Here is a 14,314-nt window from a genome sequence, read left to right on the forward strand (position 1 = left end):
TTAACTGCTAAGCCAGGAGAGATTTATTTTGGATCACCCTTTTAGGGGATGCATTCCCCCAAACAACACCACCAGCTGGGGACCAAGTGGCCAAATACGTGAGCCTGTGGGGCGTTTCACATTCAAACTGTAACAGGTGGAGAGGAGACAGAGGAAAGGCGAACTCACGGGCTGAAGGGGCAGGGATGGGTTTGGACAGTTGGAAATTCCGACAAAGTGACACTTGGGCAGAGGACATGCCCTGGAGAAGTGCCAGGGATTTGTGTTCATTAAACTCTTCCTTCTTTGTAATTCGTTGCCTTCAGCTGTTTCTTGAGGCCACCAGGGGTACCAACACTGCTTTTCTTATTGCTGTGAGTTTCATCATGATCAATCACGGGACTTGTCGAGGTAAGATGAGACCTAAGGCCCCAAGCAAGGGTGCGCTGTCCTGGGGTGACTTCCTTGGGCTTCTTTATATGGATTGTGTAAAATACAAGTCCTCTGATGCTAAGGTGGCATACAACTGACTTTTTTTTTTACCCCCTCTCCTTCCCCTGCCATTCTTCCTTTCTTCCTTCCTTCCTTCCTTCCTTCCTTCCTTCCTTCCTTCCTTCCTTCCTTTCTCATTCTCTCTCTCTCTTTCTTTCTTTTTTTCAGTACTAGGGATGGAACCTAGGACTTCATGCTAAGAAAGCTCTCTACCATTGAGCCATGCCCTCCTCAGCCCCTTACTGAGGGATTCTGGGCAGGTGCTCTGCTGATGAGCTAAGACCCCAGTCCTATTTTATTTTCATTTGGAATCAGAGTCTCACTGTGCAGTATAGGCTGACTTCAAACTTATAACTTTCCTGCCTCAACCTTGCCAGTAGCTGGAATCAGAGGTGGGCACACCACATCCAGCTGTGAATGTGTCATTAATGCCATAAATTTCTCTTTTTAAAAAAGTATTTTGAGAGATAGAGAATGGGTGTGCCAGGCTTTCAGCTGCTGTGAACTCCAGATGCATGCGCCCCCTTGTGGCACATGTGCAACATTGTGCGCTTGTGTCCCTGTGTCTGGCTATGTGGGACTTGGAGATTCGAACATGAGTTCTTAGAGTTCTTAGACAAATGCCTTAACTGCTAAGCCATCTCTACAGCCCTAATGCCGTATATAAAGTTATATGGCTGGACTTAGAACTCCTTACTAGTGGTCCTAAGGGCAGGACCCACATCCTATCTATTTTTGTATTTTCCATACTTTGCACAATATTGGACATATGTTGGGAACACTTTTTGTTGAGTGTTTGTTACGTGTCTGAAGGCTGGGATTGGGAATAAATAGGGAGGGATCTAAGTGGCCCCTTTGAACCTACCCTCTGTCATTGTCATTGATGTGAATGAAAGGGAAGTGGTATCATTTTGACTAAATTCCAGGAATTTATTTTTCTTTGCAGCATCATTGCCGACAATGCTTTCTACCAGACCTTCTATTCCAGGCACTCGCCCTTCTGAAACTGCCATAGAAACCCCCACAGTCTCCACAGAAAATCCACTTATTTCCACACAAAGTCCAATTGTCTCCACAGAAAATATCACCATCCCCCCAGAAAAACCTACTGTCCCCACTGAAGAGACCACTGTCCCTGCTGAACAGACCACTGTCCCCACAGAAGAACCTACTGTCCCCACTGAGGAGACCACTGGCCCCACTGAAGAGACCACTGTGCCCACTGAAGAGACCACTGTGCCCACTGAAGAGACCACTGTCTCCACTGAGGAGACCACTGGCCCCACTGAAGAGACCACTGTCCCCACAGAAGAACCTACTGTCCCCACTGAGGAGACCACTGTGCCCACTGAAGAGACCTCTGTCCCCACAGAAGAACCTACTGTCCCCACCGAAGAGACCACTGTCCTCACAGAAAAACCTACTGTCCCCACTGAAGAGACCTCTGTCCCCACAGAAAAACCTACTGTCCCTACTGAAGAGACCGCTGTCCCCACAGAAAAACCTACTGTCCCCACTGAAGAGACCGCTGTCCCCACAGAAAAACCTACTGTCCCCACTGAAGAGACCACTGTCCTCACAGAAAAACCTACTGTCCCCACTGAAGAGACCTCTGTCCCCACAGAAAAACCTACTGTCCCCACTGAAGAGACCGCTGTCCCCACAGAAAAACCTACTGTCCCCACTGAAGAGACCGCTGTCCTCACAGAAAAACCTACTGTCCCCACTGAAGAGACCACTGTCCCCACAGAAAAACCTACTGTCCCCACTGAAGAGACCACTGTCCCCACAGAAAAACCTACTGTCCCCACTGAAGAGACCACTGTCCCCACAGAAAAACCTACTGTCCTCACTGAAGAGACCACTGTCCCCACAGAAAAACCTACTGTCCCCACTGAAGAGACCACTGTCCCCACAGAAAAACCTACTGTCCCTACTGAAGAGACCACTGTCCCCACAGACGAGACTGCTGAACCCACTGAAGAGACCACTGAACCCACAGAAGAGACGGCTGAACCCACTGAAGAGACGACTGAACCCACAGAAGAGACCGCTGTCCCCCCGAAAGAGACCACTGTCCCTGCTCAACAGCCGGCAGCATGTTCGACGTCGTGCTCCAGCTCCACGCTCTCGGCCGCTCAGCCGCCAGTCTTGGGGAGGCCTTCACACGCTCCGAGAACCTCCACAGCCAAGGCCGCCCCAACCACCATGGCAGCCCACAGACCTACCACAGGTATGAGGTGGATGGAAGGTTGCCCCAAAATCTCAAAGTGAGAGTGAGCGGGAGAGAGTCAGGGAAAGAAATTCTAGTAGAAAACCTGTAGTCACTCGGGAGGCAGAGGAAGGAGGACTGCAGTGAGTTCGAGGCCACCCTGAGACTCCATAGTGAATTCCAGGTCAGCCTGGGCTAGAGGGAGACCCTATCTCAAACAAGAAAAAAAAAAAAAAAAAAAAAGAATCAGAAAAAGAAAAAACCTGTGCTCAGTGAAGATAAGCCAGCCCAAGGAGATGGGAGATGACTTCCCAGAGCTGGGGCCACTGTGGGTGAGAGGGGGTGAGCTCAGGGTGTGGGAGCCAACCATTAGACTTTGTGTGTGCGCACAGATGTGTGCTTCCAGTGGGCGTGCAGACGCCAGAGGAGGGTGGTAGGTGTGCCCTCCCGGTGCTCACTGTGGGCTGTCTTGAGACAGAGTCTCCCTGATTCCGGAGCTTGCCATTCTCATGAGCCCCCCAGGGTTTCTCCAGTCCTGCTCTCCGCAGGACGGAGGTTTCAGATGCGCACGGTCACACCCAGCTCCTTATGTGGGTTCAGATGTGCACGGTCACACCCAGCACCTTATGTGGGTTCAGATGCGCACGGTCACACCCAGCTCCTTATGTGGGTTCAGATGCGCACGGTCACACCCAGCACCTTATGTGGGTTCAGATGCGCACGGTCACACCCAGCTCCTTATGTGGGTTCAGATGCGCACGGTCACACCCAGCACCTTATGTGGGTTCAGATGTGCACGGTCACACCCAGCACCTTATGTGGGTTCAGATGCGCACGGTCACACCCAGCTCCTTATGTGGGTTCAGATGCGCACGGTCACACCCAGCACCTTATGTGGGTTCAGATGCGCACGGTCACACCCAGCTCCTTATGTGGGTTCAGATGTGCACGGTCACACCCAGCACCTTATGTGGGTTCAGATGCGCACGGTCACACCCAGCTCCTTATGTGGGTTCAGATGGTTTCAGACCCCTGCTCCCAGGCCCTCATACTTGTGTGGGAAGTGCCCTCTTTTAACTGCGGAGCCATCTCTCCAGCCCTGGGCTTCCTTTTCCTTTTTATCCTTGTAGTGTTGTACTGAGAAATAGTTGTGTATCCCACACTCACCTCCACCTTTTTTTTTTTTTTTTTATTTCTTTGACAGAGAAAGAGGGAGGGGGAGAGAGAGAGAATGGGCGCGCCAGGACTTCCAGCCACTGCAAACAAACTCCAGATGTGTGCGCCCTCTTGTGCAACTGGCTAATGTGGGTCCTGGGGAATCGAACCTTTGACTTTGTAGGCAAATTCCTTAACTGCTAAGTCATTCCTCCAGCCCCCCTCCACCCTTTTTGGTGAAGAGGATTAACCTAGGGTCTTGTGCTTGCTAAGCATGTGTTCTGAGCCTCACCTCCAGCCGCTCACCATTCTTTTTTTTTTTTTTCTTAAAAAAAGATTATTTATTTGTAAGCAGAGAGGTACAGATAGAGAGAGAGAGCGTGTGCGCGCGAGTGTGTAGGGGCTTATCAGGGCCTCCAGCCACTGCAAATGAATTCCAGATGCGTGTGCAACTTTGTGCATCTGACTTTCTGTGGGTAGCGGGGAATGAAACCCAGGTCATTAGGACTTGCAGACAAGCACCTTAGCCACTGAACCATCTCTCCAGCCTCCCCTCCTCCTCCTTTTGAGATAGGGTCTCACTATGTAGCCCTACAGTCCAGGCTGGTCTCAAACTCATGATCCTCCTGCCTCAGCCTCCTGGGTATTGCTGAGTTCCTCACCCTCTAAAAATGTACAATCCGGCACTCTTAGGTTTATTCATAAGGTTGTGTGGGAAACATTGTACACTCAAACCACCACACCCAGCTTATGAACATTTCTCTGTCCCTTCTGGCATGTATAGTTGTTTATGTATGTATGTGTGTGTGTGTGGGTGTGTACATAAGTGTGCAAGTGAGTGTATATGTGTGTATGGAGGATAGAGGTCAGCAATAGGTGTCTTCCTCAGTTGCTCTCTGCCTTATTTTGTGTGTGTGTGTGTGTGTGTGTGTGTGTGTGTGTGCATCATGCAACTATGTCCATGTGGGTGTCAGAGGACAACCTCGGGTGTTAGTCCTCACCTTTCACCGTGTTTGACACAGTCTCTCCTGTATGCCACTGAGAAGGCTAGACTAGCTGGCCCAGCAGCTTCCGGATCCTTCTGGCTCTCCCTCCCATTGCTGAGGGCAAGGTTGGATCACAGACGCACAGAATGCGTCGCTTCACCCATCTGGGTTTACATGGCAAACGCTGAGAATCTGAGCTGTGGCCAGCGGACTTGTGAAGGAAGTGCCTCTAATGACTGAGCCACCTCCCCAGCCCTGCCACTTGATTTTTGTTACTTATTTTGTTGTTTTTGTTTTGTGTTTGTTGAGTCAGGGTCTCACTCTAGCCTGGGGTTGACCTGGAATTCACTCTGTAGCCCAGTCTGGCCTTGAACTCACTATAATCCTCCTTCCTATCTCAACCTCACAAATGCTTGGATTAGAAGCGTGACCCATCATGCCCAGTTCACCTTCCTTTTTTAAAAAATTTGTTTTTACTTATTTACAAGGGAGAGGGAGAGAGAGAGAGAGAGAGAAAGAGAGAGAGAGAGAACACGGGCATGGGCATGCCAGGGCCTATAGCCACTGCAAGCGAACTTCAGATGACCCATCTTGTGCATCTGGTTTTATGTGTAGGCACTGGGGAATTGAACCCAGGTCATCAGGCTTTTCAGGTAAGTGCCTTAACAGCTGAGCCATCTCCCCAGCCCACTTTGCATTAATTTTTTTGAGACAGTTTCTCATACTGAACCTAGAACTCACCACATCACATCCACATTTTGACATGTGTTTTGGGGACCCCAACTTAGGTCCTCATGCTTAAGGTATCTCCATAACCTCTACTTCGATCTTTAAAAAAACTTTTTATTTATTTATTTATTTATTTATTTATTTATTTTGAGATAGAGAAAGAGGTAGAGAGAGGGAGAGAATGGGCACGCCAGGGCCTTCAGAGGAGCTGCAAACAAACTCCAGGTGCATGCCCCACCTTGTACATTTGGTTTAAATGGGTCCTTGGGTCCTGGAGAATGGAAGTCGGGTCTTTTGGCTTTGCAGGCAAGTGCCTAGGCCATCTCTCCAGCCTTTTTTTTTTTTTTTTTTTTTTTTTTTATGACAGGGTAAATGTGTGCTTACTTCAGAGATGGACTTAAGTTCAGGGTAGGAGAGAGGCAGAGAAGCTGTTGGGAGCAGTTGGAGGGTGGAAGCCTCACGGAGGTAATGGTTTTCCTTCAGTGAGCTGCCCCTCGAATGCCCACCACGAGTCCTGTGCGTGCCGCGCGACCTGTGAGAACCCCAACCCCAGCTGTGTACCACCGTGCAAGCCGGGCTGTGTCTGCAATCCTGGCTTTCTGTTTAGTGGCGAGCGGTGCATCAACGCGTCCTCCTGCGGTTGCTTCTACAGCAAGAGCTACTACAAGGTAAGTCCACAGGGACGCGGCTCCCTGGGGAGATCTGGGCCCTCGGCAGGTGCTTCCCATGTGAGATGACTTTGGATAGTCCAGAGGGTCCAGCTTGTAGCAGTGGTTATTTCTCAAAATACAGGGTTTGGTTTTGGGGTGCTGGGGATGAAGCCTACCACCTGGTACATGCTAAGAAGTCTAATGCTGAGCCACACCCCCAGCCCCTCACTGGGGGATTCTAGCAGGAGCTCTACCACTGAGCCACACCCCAGCCCCTCACTGGGGGATTCTAGGCAGGAGCTCTACCACTGACCCACGCCCCCAGCCCCTCACTGGGGATTCTAGGCAGGGGTTCTGCCACTGAGCCACATACCCAGCCCCTCGCTTGGGGATTCCAGCCAGGAGCTCCACCACTGAGCCATGCCCCAAGCCCCTCACTGGGGGATTCTAGGCAGGAGCTCTACCACTGAGCCTCGCCCCAGCCCCTCACTGGGGGATTCCAGGCAGGAGCTCTGCCACTGAGCCATGACCCCAGACCCTCACTGGGGATTCTAGGCAGGAGCTCCTCCACGGAGCCACACCTCCAGCCCCTCACTGGGGGATTCTAGGCAGGAGCTCTACCACTGAGCCACGCCCCCAGCCCCTCACTGGGGGATTCTAGGCAGGAGCTCTACCACTGAGCCACGCCCCCAGCCCTTCACTGGGGAGTCTAGACAGGTGCTCTACCACTGAGCCACATACCTAGACTTCAGCATATTTTTTGTTGGTTTGATTGTTTGTGTGAGACAGGTCTTAGTATGTAGCTCAGACTGAACTTGAATTCCTGGTCCTCATGCTTTAGCCTTCCAAGTGCTAATATTACTGGTCAGATGCCACCATACCTTTTATTCCATATACTTTAACTATATATATATATATATATATATATATATATTTTTTGGTTTTTCGAGGTAGGGTCTCACTCTGGTCCAGGCTGACCTGGAATTAACTCTGTAGTCTCAGGGTGGCCTTGAACTCACAGCGATTTTCCTACCTTTGCCTCCCAAGTGCTGGGATTAAAGGCGTGCGCCACCACGCCCGGCCTTTAACAATATTTTTATTATTTATTATTTGAGAGGGAGTGATGCCCTCACTGCTAACCCAAATAACCCATCTCTCCAGCCCTCCTACTTTTTATTTATTTATTTATTTATTTTTTGGTTTTTCAATGTAGGGTTTCACTGTAGCCCAGAAATTCTTTATGTAGTTTCAGGGTGTCTTTGAACTCATGAAGATCTGCCTACCTCAGCCTTCCAAGTGCCCTCTCACAATCCTACCTTTACCCCCTTTCAAACTCAGCCCTCAACTGAGTCCTATCTTCTAGAAAGAGTTTATGAAATAAATTTAAAAAAAATAAAAAAAGAATATGCTTTGGGGCTAGATAGATGGCTTAGTGGTTAAGGCACTTGTTGTGAAGCCTAAGGACCCAAGCTCAATTCCCCAGTACCCACCTAAGCCAGATGCACAAGGTGGCACATGCATCTGGAGTTCATTTGCAGTCGATGCTTTCTCTTTCTCTATCTGCCTCTCCCTCTCTCCTTCTCTATCTGCCTCCCGAGTGCTGGGATTAAAGGCGTGCACCACCACACCTGGCTTAAAAATATTTTTAAAAAATAGCCTGGGATTGGAGAGATGGCTCAGCAATTAAGGCGGTTTGCCTGTAAAGCCTAACAACCTAAGTATGATTCTCCAGTACTCATGTAAAGTCAGATGTATAAAGTGACACGTGGGTCTGGAGTCCACAGTGGCTGAAGGCCCTGGTTTGCCCATCCTCCCCCACATCTCTCTCTCCCCTTTTCTCTCTGCTGGGTGCAGTGGCGCATGCCTTTAATCCCAGCACTTGGGAGGCAGAGGTAGGGGGATCACTGTGAGTTCAAGGCCAGCCTGAGATTACATAGTGAATTCCAAATCAGCCTAGGCTAGAAAGAGACCCTACCTCAAAATAGAAAAAAAAGAAAGCCTGTACATTTTCAGTACATATGCAATTGAAATGTGTTCCATCCTCTTTTAGTTTAGATTGTAGTTGTGGACAGGGACAGGGAATGTACGACTATGCACATATACGTGTGCACACACACATATTTGTTTTCTTTTGGTTTTATTGAGGTAGGCTCTCACTCTTGCCCAGGCTGACCTGGAACTCCTGTAGCTTCAGGCTGGCCTTGAACTCACAGTGATCCTCCTACCTCAGTCTCCTGAATGCTGAGATTAAAGGCATGTGCCACCATTCCTGGCCCATTTTTTTTTAATTTTTATTATTTGAGAGCGACAGACACAGAGAGAAAGACAGATAGAGGGAGAGAGAGAGAATGGACGCGCCAGGGCTTCCAGCCTCTGCAAACGAACTCCAGACGCGTGCGCCCCCTTGTGCATCTGGCTAACGTGGGACCTGGGGAACCGAGCCTTGAACCGGGGTCCTTAGGCTTCACAGGCGAGCGCTTAACCTCTAAGCCATCTCTCCAGCCCATGGCCCATTTTTTTAATGCTTGTTTTTATTCTTTATTTATTTATTTGGGAGAGGAGGGCCAGATATATAGAGAGAATGGGCATACCAGAGCCTCTAGCCACTGCAAACTCACTCCAGATGCGTGTGCCACCTTGTGTATCTCGCTTCACAAGGGTACTGGGGAATTGAGCCTGGGTCCTTTGCTGGCAAGAGCCTTACCCACTAGACCATCTCTCCAGCCCTGCCTGGCCTGGTTTTCTTTTAGTTTGTTTATTTGTTTTTGTTTTTCTGAGAGGGCTTTCAAGGTAGGGTCCCACTGTAGCTCAGGCTGACCTGGAATTCACACTGAAGTCCTAGAATAGCCAACATAGAATGATTTGGGGTATTGGGGGAGATGGTTTAGTAAAGTACTTACCATGCAGGCATGAGGACTGCGTTCAGCTCCCCAGAACCTATGTAAAAGCCGAATGTTGCAGGGCATGCATGTGATCCTGGGGCTAGGGAGGCAGAGATGGGAATCCCTGAGGCTTACTGGCCAGCTAGCCTTGCCACATCACTGAGCTCTTGGTTCAGTGAGAGACCCTGTCTCAAAAAGTAAGGCAGGAGCTGGAGAGATGGCTTAGCGGTTAAGCGCTTGCCTGTGAAGCCTAAGGACCCCGGTTCGAGGCTCGGTTCCCCAGGACCCACGTTAGCCAGATGCACAAGGGGGCGCACGCGTCTGGAGTTCGTTTGCAGAGGCTGGAAGCCCTGGCGCGCCCATTCTGTCTCTCTCCTTCTACCTGTCTTTCTGTCTGTGTCTGTCGCTCTCAAATAAATTAAAAAAAAAAAAAAGTAAGGCAGTCTCCAGGCGTGGTAGAGCATGCTTTTGATCCCAGCGTTTGGGAAGCTGAATATGAGGATCACGGTGTCTGTGGCTAGCGTGGGCTACAGAGTGGAACTCTGCCTTGAAAAAGCAAACAAAACAAAAAGGTAGGAGCACAGCTGAGAAAGACAGTTAACATCAGTCTCTGGCCTCCATATGCATGCACACACGCACGTACGTACGTATGAACACGCATGCACTGTGCACATCCACATATGCCAAAGGAAAGTACATTAAGCGAGCCTGGTTTGTTATTTGGGAGGCTGAGGCAGGAGGATTGATGTAAGTTCAAGGCTAATTTGGTATACATAGTGAGTTCCAGGACCAGCTAGGGTTACTTGGCAAGATCCCGCCTCAAAAAACAACTAAAGGGCTGGAGAGATGGCTTAGCAGTTAAGGCATTTGCCTACAAAGCCAAAGGATCCCGATTCGATTCTCCAGAATCCACGTAAGCCAGACGTACATGGTGACACTTGCATCTGGAGTTTGTTCGCAGCGGCTACAAGCCCCAGCACGCCCATTCTCTATCTCTCTTTCACTCTCTCAAATAAATAGAATATTTTTTAAAGTAAAATATGGGCTAGAGAGGTGACTTAGTGGTTAAGTTGCTTGCCTGCAAAGCCAAAGGACCCAGGCTTGATTCCCCAGGACCACAGAAGCCAGATGCACAAGGTAGTGTATGCATCTGGAGTTTGTTTGCAGTATAGCTAGCGGCCCTGGTGCGCCCATTCTCTCTCTCTCCCCCCTTTCTCTCTCTCAAATAAACAAATAAAATATTTTTAAAAACAAGTAAAATAAACCACCTTTAAGTCCAACTCTGTTGTCGAGTAATGATTTAGAAAGACAGGAGAGAAGGGAATTCTGGGATGAAAAAACAGCACGTTAAAAAAAAAAATAGTTGGGCTTGGTGGCGTACACCTTTAATCACAGCACTTGGGAGGCTCACCATGAGTTGGGAGGATCACCATGAGTTCGAGGCCACCCTGAGACTACATAGTGAATTCCAGGTCAGCCTGAGCTAGAGTGAGACCCTACCTTGAAAAACAAAAGCAAACAACAACAACAACAAAATAGCAGGTTAAATAAATGTCACCATGGGGAACATCAGGTGTGTGATAGGAAGAGGAAGTGTGAACAAGCCTAGGTCTGTGCTTGGGCGAGCCTTCTGTCCCCTAGGGACAGTGGAGGAGGGGGGAGGATGGAATAGGGCCCCAAGAGCTATGTCTTTATGATTCCTGATCCATTGTCCTCTCAGCCTGGGGTGGAGTGGTTCAGTCCCAACTGCACAGAGCACTGTCGTTGCCTGCCTGGTAGCCAGCTGGAGTGCCAGATCTCTCAGTGTGGGATGCACACTGTGTGCCAGTTGAAGAATGGCCAGTATGGATGCCAGCCCTATGGTAAGCACCTCCCCTTGTGAGACACTCTGCTCACACTTTTCTTCTTCCCATCACTGACAGGGAGAGTCCCACAGCCACAGGGCATTTGTCCGTGCTGTGTGCTCAGCCCGTCTGCCCTTCCCGTCATTACTCTGTGAGAATGGGTGAGACATCGGGTTCCCCAACTTTCCCTGGATCAGAAGAGCTGGGCACGTGTCCTGGGAGCAAGAACTGGGGTACGAGGCCCAGTCTGACGGGGTAGTAGAAGAAACTTCCCAGGTCCCACTTTTCCCCCCTTGCTAGGCACCGCTACCTGCCTGGTCTATGGAAACCTTCATTATGTCACCTTTGATGAAAAGCACATTGACTTCTCGGGGAGATGCACCTATATCTTGACCCAAACCTGCAGCAACTCAACAGGTAAGGAGATGCCAGCCACAGCCCAGGGGAGGGACCTGAAGTGCTCAGTTGGACAGGGCTGGGAAAAGATGACAGAAAGAAGCTGTATCAGAGGAAAGTCCTTCGTCAAGAAACCACTGGAGTATGAACCCTGAGGCAGCCCTGTCAGTCAGGTCCTAGGAGAATGTAGCTTGAGATATGAGCTGCCTGCCATTATGAAGGGTTCCCCTGGCATAGTGATGGTCGGTATAAAAGGGATTCGTGGGGCTGGAGAAATGGCTTAACGGTTAAGGCGTTTCCCTGTGAAGTCAAAGGACCTAGGTTCAGTTCCCCAGGACCCACGTAAGGCAGATGCACAAGGGGCACATGTGTCTGGAGTTTGTTTGCAGTGGCTGAAGGCCCTGGCGTGCCCATTCTCTCTCTCTATCCATCTCTCTATCTCTCTTTCTGCTTGCAAATAAGTAAATAAAACTTAAAAATAAATAAAAAGGGAGTCGTGTGGCTAGTGGTATGGCTCAGTTGGTAGAGTGTTCACTTAGCATGCACAGGGTCCCGGGTTCTATCCCCCGCATGTTGTAAACTGGGCATGGCAGTGCACACCTGTAATCCCAGAGTTTAGGAGACAGGTGTGGGGGGACTGGAAGTTCACAATTATTCTTGGCTATATAGGGAGTTTGAGGCCAGTCTAGGTTACACAAGACCCTGTCTCAAAAAGAAAAGACTAACAAAAAAAAAAAAAAAGAAAGAAAGAAAGAAAGAAAGAAAGAAAGAAAGAAAGAAAGAAAGAAAGAAAAAGAAATGCTGCTGGGCGTGGTGGTGCATGCCTTTAATCCCAGCACTTGGGAGGCAGAGGTAGGAGGATCGCCATGAGTTCAAGGCCACCCTGAGCTACATAGTGAATTCCAAGTCAGCCTGAGTTAGAGTGAGACCTTGCCTCGGGGAAAAAACAAGAACATACCTAAAAAAGAGGCTGTCTCAGAGAAGGTGGAACGCAGACATGTCAGAGCTGTCCTCTGATCTCCACTTGCACACCATGGCATGCGTGCCCCTAAACACACAAATAACAACTACTTGAATGAGCCCCCAGGCTCTCTTTCTCCCCTCTCTCCACCCAGAACCATTCTTCAGGATAACAGCAAAAAACCAGAAACTTGGACCAGAAGGTGTGTCCTGTCTGAACAAGGTGTCCATCACCCTGCAAGAGATCACAATTACCCTGCTCAAGGGAAGACGCACACAGGTGAGCGTGGTCTCCCGCGTACCCCTGCGGGGACCAGCAGGCCGCACTGCGGCCAGCCCTACTGGTCTTCTCAGGCATGGGTTTCAGGAAAACAAGGTGGGAGAAGTTGGTAGGATGCCGTGGAGGGACCCTGTGTCTTCCAGCTGTGGATGTGGGCGTCTCGGGGTCCTCCCTGACCCCAGGATCAACTTCTTCATCTGCCAGGTTGGGGGCCAGAGAGTCACGCTTCCAATCATACCTTCCGAAGGCATCTTCCTGGGCCCAAGCGGGCGATTTGTGCAGCTGAGTACAGCTTTTGGTCTGCGTGTGAGATGGGATGGTGACAGGCAGCTTTTCGTGACTGTGTCCAGGTGAGCCTGTGTCCAGGTGAGCGGGCATCCCAGTCGCGCGGCTGACACCTCGCCTACCTATTTCCTTTTCCCTTCCTTTCCATGCACGAATACTTAATCATCTCCAAGCCTCCCTAAGGCTGGGAAGCACCTACATATCCCCAGAAGGAAATGCTTCAGGCTGTGGGATAGTAGCAGATGTGTACACAGTGCCTTGGAATGTGCTAGAATAAATCGCTTAGGGCCCTGGGGGCGTTCAGAAGAACCAATCCTAGATTTTATTCTTGTTTTCATAAATATATGTATGTATGTATGATTTACTTATTTTTATTTTTGGTTTTGCGAGGTAGGGACTCATTTTAGTCCAGGCTGACCTGGAATTCACTATGTAGTCTCAGGGTGGCCTCAAACTCTTGGTGATCCTCCTACCTCTGCCTCCCAAGTGCTGGGATTAAAGGTGTGCACCACCACGCCCGGCTAAAATTTACATGTTTATTTGAGAGAGGGTGAGAGAAAGACACAGATAGAGAGAGAATGGGCACACCAGGGCCTCCAGCCACTGCAAATGAAGTCCAGATGCATGTGCCACCTTGTGTGTCTGACTTTACCTGGGTCCTGGGGAATCAAACTCAGGTCCTCAGGCTTTGCAGGTAAACGTCTTAACTGCTGAGCCATCTCTCCAGACCTCATTTTTATTTTTATTGATTTTTGGCATATGTGGATCGTATGTATACATACAGTATATATGTGCATGCACATGTGTGTAGATGCATGTCCCTCATGCATACAAGTGTGGGGTCAGAGGGCTCTGGGCGTCCTCTGCAGTCACTCCTCTGTAGTGTTTCCCTGGGATACCGCTCACTGGATCTGGACTGCTGGTTTTGGTCAGACTGGCTGACCAGTGAGTCCCAGCAATTCTCTTGTCTCTGACCTGCGTAGGATTGGGGTTACAAGCATGTGTGGCCCCTCCTGAATTTTTATGTAGGAGCTGGGGATCATACTTGCGTCCTCTCGGGCCTTCATGCCTGTGCAGTAAGTGTTGAGCTCTCTCCTAGACCTGGACCCCATTGTTCAAGGAAGAGTAGCTCCCAGGCAGAGGCAAAATAGACTTTGTAGAAATTGTGACCAGCAGGCTGGGGAGATGGCTCAGTGATAAAATACTTGCTGTATAAGCATGAGGACCTGACTCAGTTCCCCAGAACCTATATAAAAGACAGATATCAGCTGGGCATGGTGGTGCACCCCTTTAATTCCAGCACTTGGGAGGCATAGATAGGAGGATCACCTTGAGTTCGAGGCCACCCTGAGACTACATAGTGAATTACAGGTCAGGCTGGACTAGAGTGAGACCCTACCTCGCAAAACCAAAAATAAAAATAAGTAAATAATTCATACATACATACATACATATATATGAAAA

The 14,314-nt window shown here is 49.5% G+C and overlaps 1 protein-coding gene across 1 annotated transcript in view; it reads left to right on the forward strand.

The window, feature by feature from the left end:
* Zan (zonadhesin) overlaps window positions 1–14,314 on the forward strand; it is a 98,083-nt gene that overhangs the window by 16,790 nt on the left and 66,979 nt on the right. The window contains 8 exon segments of the mRNA XM_045142839.1: window positions 306–427; window positions 1,310–1,341; window positions 1,418–2,704; window positions 6,037–6,221; window positions 10,806–10,947; window positions 11,230–11,346; window positions 12,441–12,565; window positions 12,770–12,915. Coding sequence (XP_044998774.1) covers window positions 306–427; window positions 1,310–1,341; window positions 1,418–2,704; window positions 6,037–6,221; window positions 10,806–10,947; window positions 11,230–11,346; window positions 12,441–12,565; window positions 12,770–12,915 — 2,156 coding nt within the window.

Source organism: Jaculus jaculus, chromosome 2, assembly GCF_020740685.1.
Source record: "Jaculus jaculus isolate mJacJac1 chromosome 2, mJacJac1.mat.Y.cur, whole genome shotgun sequence".
NCBI classification, from domain to species: Eukaryota; Metazoa; Chordata; class Mammalia; order Rodentia; family Dipodidae; genus Jaculus; species Jaculus jaculus.